Raw genomic sequence first — 7,520 nt, forward strand, 5'->3', positions numbered from 1 at the left:
TATAATTATTTTACTTTTAAACTACTTGAAAGGTTTTAGCTGGGGTAAACAAATATTGGCTATGGAACAAAAGAAATAAGCTGACTTTTCATATCTGAAGACTAATATCTGGAATCCAAGATAATAAAATAATTGGCTGGTTTTGACAAATGTTTGAAAATTTATAAAGTACTAAATCAGCATAAGATAGAAAAGAGCTACTTTGGCACTAGGAATAAAAGGTATAGAGCTGGCAAGAGAGCTCAGCAGACTAAGCGCTTGCAGGGACTGGGGTTTGATCCCTGGCATCACATACTGCCAGCTTGCCCCTGGGCATATTGAGGGGGCCACCGAGTCTGGGCGTGGTGGTATGCGCCTGTAATCCCAGCGCTGGGGAGGCTGAGAGCAGGAGGATCACTATGAGTTTGAGCTGTGTAGTGAGACCCTGTACCAAACACATACACACGCGCACACGTGCACATAGGAATAAAAGGTATATGAAAGTATGAAACTATAAATGCTGAGGTATAAAAATCAAATCAGCATATGTTGTAATAGGATCTTGAGTATAATATATAGGAGTCTCAACAGAAGTTAACTTTTTACATAATATAATTTTATGATGCAGGTTAGAAATTTGGTAAGTTAAGATATATTTCCTCTTGGTCTTTGTGGTTGCTAGCAGAGATTATGAGTATTATTACCTATTTGTCATGGCCTGATAATTATCTTTGTGGCACATAACCAGAGTTATCTACAAAAGGGATTATTTTAATTAATGCATGGTATTGAATAATATTTTTTTTTACTTATTAAATTTAATTTTATTATTTGATTTTGAAATGTAATAGACAAAAACAACAAAAATCAGGAACAATGAGAGAAACAGGGTAACATGCAACAATAGATATATTACGGATTTTCAAAACAAGAATAGCTGATTAACTATATATCTTCTTGTATACCTAAAAAACCTTAATACAAGCTCAGTGGCATAAGCGCCTGCCTGACAAGTGCAAAGTTCTGAGTTCAATCCCTGGTACTAAACAATGAAACAAACAAGCACAGTTTCTTAAAATTAAAGCATGAACTATAATTAAAACAGCTTTCTCTGTCTCATCACTATTATTGTTACTTTAAAGTTAAGGTTAGGATAATATTCTTCCATTGTATTGTATGTTGTTAATGTAGCTATAGATTTCCCTTAACACTTTTTTTTGTTTTCCTAATGTAAATTGTTGAAGAAAACAGGTAAATTTTCCTGTTGCTTTCTACAATCTGGATTTTCTTGATTGCATCTTTGTAATGTTGTTTCTGAGTCAGATCTAGTGACTTTGTATATGAATACTCTTTTTTTTTTTTAATTTTTTTGGCAAACTACTCTGTGATCTTCCTACGGCATGACTCAGGAGGGTATTGAATAATATTAATCTTTTTGCTCAGTGTTATTATTAATCCTGATAACATGATATAGAATTTGACAGTTGTGTAATTCTTTTTTTTTTGAAGGTTTTGGTTGTACTTATTTATTGTACTTTATTTCTTCAATAAGCCATATTTTAATGGATGCACAGTGCTTTACTTGGCATAAATTATGATTTCTTTTAGAAATAATCTAGCTGTATCATATCAGCTGGCATGATTCCTGATCTCCCTGTTCTTTGAGGGTGACTCTGCCAACAGGGGAAAGGTTCCATTCTCTTCCAGTTTGTGCTGCTGTATAGGTCCATGCAGCAATACAGAAAGTGGCTCCACCAACTAATACTGCATTACCACATTTGTCATGGAAATGAGGTGTATGTTTCTGGTGACTCTGCCTTGCTGCCTTTTGTTGAATGCATCAAACTGGAAAATGACCTAATGCGTTTTTTGGCCAAGGGAAGCATCGTAGAGCTAAAGTTGAAACTAGTTACTGCAGCTGCTGGTGCAAATTACTTTCAGATACCCTTGCTAGGCATGTAATTATTTAAAAGTTCTGAAAAGGATTATTTTATAGTATATTCTGGATTTTAGAAATTTTTGAAAATGTGATTTCTTTCATTTACCAAAAATGGTAAATTCCTCATTTACCAAGCTCTTTTCATAACTGATAATGAAGACTGCTTTATTATGGGAAAAATTAATTGCTATCTCATGGTGTAACAAAGCATTCTTAGATTTTCTAAATATTTATTTTTTTATTTATTACATTTATTTATTGTGTGTGTGTGTGTGGCCAGCTCAGCCCACCAGGGGGCAGGGCTGGCTGGCATGTGGTGCTGGAGGATCGAACCGAGGTCCCTGTGCTTTGCCAAGCTTGTTTCAAGTAGGTGCTAGATTTTCTATTACTTCTCACCATCATAAACATTTTGCGGAGATTAATCTCTGTATACTTGAAAGATGATCCTTCAAAAAAGAAAGCAGAATTTTGGATGGTTATGTCTAGTAACCTAAACAACTAATTTGAAGGTAGCATCATGCAATACAGCAACCATTGCTTTTTTCTTTCTTTCTTTCTTTTTTTTAAGGAAGGAAAGGTTTATGTAACTTACAATTTGGAGAGCTTTCAGTCTGTAAGCCGCTGGCTCCATGGAAGGCAGCGTGGCACAGTACAGGGGCAACGGCTCAAAGCAGCAGGAGACAGCAAAAGCATGGAACGCAGGAAGCCCTTTGCCTCCCTCATATTATATGCAGGCTATGGTCAGTGCCCTCCTCTGGCACAAGCTTGAGATGTTTATGAAGTGAGGACCCTGGGCCCCTGCTGTGTTAAGCTTCTAAACTTCTCAAGTTGACGCAGTGTATCAACCATAGTAGGATAAGTCTTGGCACTGAAGAAACACTCACTAAATGAAAAGGAGCCTACTCCTGCTCTGACCACCGGAGCCACAAGCTTTGTGCTCATACTGTACAAGCCAGGGACTTCCTATGATCCCGGCATATGGATTTTCTTTTATTTCCTTCCCTTGCACATAAAATAGTAGTCTAAATTATGTATGGTGCATCTAAACAAATACAATAACAGCCATTGTTGAGTTCCTATTACTTTGTATAGTGAAATTTTGTGTTGTTTCTGTTACTGTTTTTCTTATTGCTATTTTGTATTCTTTTAAAATAAGATACATTAAAAAAAAAAAAAAGCAGAAAGCCTATTCAGTTATTTTAGTGTTAAGGTCTGTTAAAATAAAAAGTTACCTCTGTATTAAGGGCTGAAGAGGAGGTTTGCCTTGACCCAGAGCTCTTTACTCCTTTATAGGGTGGAGAAATACTTTTATAATGTTGGATCCTTTTTCATTCAGATATTACATGTTTATTATGCTTTTTGGTAATGAATCTTTCTACAAAGGCTCATAGCTCAGGTTTGGTTTTGTTTTCCTTGTTTGTCTTAAGCACTGCAGCAGCACCTAGCAGACATTAATGTGGACGGACCAGAAAATGGCTATGGTCATTGGATTGCTAGTACCTCAGGCTCAAGGAGCAGTATCAATTCTGTTGATGTAAGTGTATTTGTATTATGTGTCCCCAGAGTTCAATCAGTTCCCAGAAAAGTGATAGCTACTAAATCCCCCGTAAGATAAATGGAGTCAAAATATTTCAGACACAGTGGGAGTCTCATTTTGTGATGTTAATGAAATCATGGAGGTAGTATGCACTACTGAACTAGCTGAAGCTTTATTCCAGGAAGCTGCCTGTTAGTTTGGACCAAAAGAATACTGAGGCTCCTGTTCACATCTCTCACACACTATATTTATACTTCTTTTCACCTCAAATTTACGTGATTTGGGCTTTGGTTTAAATTCACACAAAAATGGTTCAGGAAAAGGAAGATAGGAAACAATGGCCGGTCCTGCTATATTTCACTTGTAGTTACTGAGATGTACATTACTGCAGAGGTTTGCTGTAGTGGATAAATCCATTTTTCTGCTTTGAAAGTATTTGGACAATAAGTCTTTCATAGTTCCCTAGTATTTCTTGTAGCTTACTTGAATGTCATTGAATATTTTCCTTGATAGCAGTTATATACCTAGTTTTTATTTTAGTGAGACACAATTTCATAATTTTTATTCTGTAAAACAAAATAGACAATTGTAAACAGGCTCATGGCTACTAACTTGGGCTTGTGCTCTGTGATCCCTGGGTCCAGGTTTCATCTCTAGCTTCTTTTTTACCTATGCAGTAGATGATAGTAATAGAATCTTCCTCATAAGAAGGTTGAAGATTAAATGTACAAGTGCACATTTAGTACCTTTCACTGAATATTTAATAGTAGTTATTATGAAATTGTGTCTCACTAATGAGATTGAGGTTTGTCTTCAACCATAGAAACCAAAAAACGTTATTGTTAAAAATATTATCAACAGATAAGGCATCTCAGAAAATTTTATTTATCTCAAAATCTTTTTATGAGAAACTAAGTAGTATTCCATTGTATGGAAGTATTATAGGTTTTTTTCAGTTAGTATTCTATTGTTGAATGTATAGCTTTTAGTTTTTCCTATTACAAATACTACTACAGGTACATTTTATAATGATACATTTGCATATGCTGTGACTAGTCTAGAAGTGGAATAATTTGATCAAAGGATTACTTATCAGAAATTTTAGAATTGTGGGGCCAGCCAAATAGCTCAGCAGATTAAAGCGTCTGCAAGCAGGCACAGGTCCCAGGGATTTGATCCTTAAGGCCTGCTGTGCCAGCCCTGCCCCTGGGGCGCACTGAAAGGAAATTGAGATGGGGTGTGGTGGTGCAAGCCTGTAATCCCAGCTCTTGGGAGGCTGTAAATAGGTGGATCACTACCAGTCTGATCTAGTAGTGAGACCCTGAACACCCTGTAGACCCTACCCTAAAATAAAAAATAAAAATAAAAAAAATTTAGAATTGTGCATTATTTGTCAAATAGTTCTCCAGAAAACATTCTGATTTATATTTCCCAAAACAGCTTATAGACTGTTGAAGCTTTTGTTTTCAGATTTGCAAAACACTGGTTGAGGCAATCATAGAAACTATTGTAAAGATCTGTCCTGTTCAAAAGTGCAAAGAATTTCCACCGGGTCAGTTTAATTTGGTTTTGAATTTAGACATGGAACTAGAAATATTTTTTTATGTGTAATGACTTAGTTCTCCAAAAATAAAAAAATTTTTACTATATGTCAAAATGTATAAAGAAAATAGGATCACGTCTAACTACCAGAGATAGTAATTGCCTTTATTTGAATGTTTGCATCAATTATTTTATTATATGTATTTTAGTATTTTATTTTAAAAATAGCGGTCACAGTTTATGTAGTTCTTTTTCACCAAACATTGAACATTTTCTGGCATTTTAATATATTTTTAAAACCATGAAATAATACCTAACTCTTCAGGAACTTCCTGAATATCTCTTTTCTGCTACCTGATCATTTCCTTTCCAAAGTTCTGAAGAGAAATTAGCGAAATGTTTTTCTTTTTAAATTTTTTTTATTTTTATGTATCTGGTACAGAGTCACTAAATAGCTGGGACTCATAGTGATCCCCCTGTTTCAGCCTCCCCAATGTGGGGATTACAGGTATGCACTGCCATGCCTGCTGTTGGTAGCTGGCTCGGTGCTCCTGGAGCAGGGCCTGCATGGCATGCGGTACCGGGGAGTGGACCCAGGTCCTTGCACTTGCCTAGGCAGGTGCTTAGACTGCTGAGCTATCTCTGTGGCCCAAGTGAGCAAAATATTTGACACCTATCATCATTTTGAGTTCTAGGATATATGTGAGCCATCCTGTGAAGCAGTGTAAGAATTATAATTCAAGAATATGAACAGTAGTTTGATCATGCTCACAGGGAACACTGGTCTGCCTGCTGCCCGAGTTGTCTTGAACTATAAGACAACCTGAGAGACTTTCTTGTTTGGAAGTCTTTCCAAAATAAGCAGAAATGCTTTGCTTCTTCCTTTCCCATCTCCTGCTGCAAATGCCTTATGCAGAGGATTGTATCTTGTTTTCGGGTGATTTTCCTTAGGCAAGTCCAAGGTCTTTATTGTGTCACACACACATACACATGCACATATGCATGCACACAGTTTGACCTTGGAAGTGCATTTGCTCTAGGATAGGGTGATCCTTTGGTCTGCAGCTGCTGTAGCAAAGCTGACTCCACAATGTTCCTGCATCATACCAGAAGGCCTTCATTTGTACATCTATGATCTTTCTCTTTAGAAACGCATTCCTGTAACAATTTCTGTGCAAGAAAACCAGAGAAAAGAGCTTCCAGATGCTTAGGTTAATCTGCACTTTGACTGGAGTCCTTGCTGTAAATACAGTCCTGGACCCTGACCCCAGAGAGATGGTCTGAGCCAGGATTTCTCAGGTCAGATATAGGAAAAAGGCAAGGATCTTCAGACAGGAGCAAGCAGGTGTCACAGCTGCAAGGACAGACCACTTGCCCCTTGTACTTAGTGGGAAAGGTTGAGACAGTAGATGCTTCCAGGACTCCTGCTCCTCTGAAGTCACACTGAATGAAAAAAGAAGAGAAACACAACAGAAATCTTATTTATATTTCTAAAATAATTTTTTTCTGCTCTCATATTCTGCTGACAAGGAACAGAACATTACTGTTTTGTACAATGAAGCATCCTTACATTAGGAATTAAGGGGCCTGCCAAATACCTCAGCAGATTAAAGCGCCTGCTTAGGCAGATGCTGGAGCCAGGATGATCCATTGGCCTGCCCTGCCTTGCCAGCCCCGCCCCCGGAGCCCGCTGAGACACAATTGAGACTGGGTGTAGTGGTGTGTGCCAGTAACCCCAGCACTTGGGAAGCTGTAAACAGGAGGGTCACTGTGAGTCCTATCTACGACCCAGAAATTTGAAACCTGGCAACTTGGTCATACTAAATATGGCAGGATCCAACTTTCTCAAGTTTAAATTTTTTCTTTTTTTTTTTTTAATTTTTTTTTTGAGAAATAAATATGAATGAGACAGTTTCACAGCTGATTAACATGACAGTTTTGATAGTCGATACACTGTTATCTTTTTGTTATCTTTTTAGTGGTTATCCATAGTACAAGAACCAGACAGGATATTCTGTCCAAACACTTTTAGTACACCTCTTTCTTCTCATTGAATTAAGTGAAAGTAGCTGTAAATTTATCATATTTTGTATATATAAATACAAGATGATTTTTCCTTTGTATCCTTTTTTTTTTTTTTTTGTCCTGTCAGAGGTGAATATGCTGTTGGCATCTAAATACTATAGGTGTTTGAATTCAATTAAACAATATAACACTGTCTAGCAGTCTATAATATTAGTGGGTTATCCTCAGAAGTTATTGACTTGAGCTTTTACAGCTCATCGTATTAATACGCATTTACTTTATATACCTCATTTTTATACTTTTCTGCTGGATGGTTAAGACCAAGATAAAGCAGGACCTATATACCAAGAAATGTAACTTTTGTATCTGATAAGGTCAGCCAAGTACTCTCAGGATTTATCCTGTAGCCCTGTACCGCCCTTTGTACATCCTTTTGTCAGTGTCTGACATGAAGATGAGTCACGGCCATTGCTTGACCAATTTGCTCTCTGTGAAAGC

General features: G+C 37.0%; 1 protein-coding gene and 1 long non-coding RNA gene across 3 annotated transcripts in view; one reads left to right on the top strand and one right to left on the bottom strand.

Moving 5' to 3' along the window:
* Positions 1-7,520, top strand: part of Tbc1d23 (TBC1 domain family member 23) — a 69,097-nt gene that overhangs the window by 46,166 nt on the left and 15,411 nt on the right. For both annotated transcript variants that reach the window (XM_004636583.2, XM_004636584.2), the window contains exon 13: positions 3,346-3,452. In XM_004636583.2, coding sequence (XP_004636640.1) covers positions 3,346-3,452 — 107 coding nt within the window. The remainder of the gene's footprint in view (positions 1-3,345; positions 3,453-7,520) is intronic.
* The window catches only part of LOC111818160, a 21,644-nt gene continuing 20,095 nt past the window's right edge, over positions 5,972-7,520 (bottom strand). The window contains exon 3 of the long non-coding RNA XR_002822216.1: positions 5,972-6,440. This is a non-coding gene — a long non-coding RNA (uncharacterized LOC111818160). The remainder of the gene's footprint in view (positions 6,441-7,520) is intronic.

Source organism: Octodon degus, unplaced genomic scaffold (assembly GCF_000260255.1).
Source record: "Octodon degus isolate 3935 unplaced genomic scaffold, OctDeg1.0 scaffold00081, whole genome shotgun sequence".
Taxonomy (NCBI): domain Eukaryota; kingdom Metazoa; phylum Chordata; class Mammalia; order Rodentia; family Octodontidae; genus Octodon; species Octodon degus.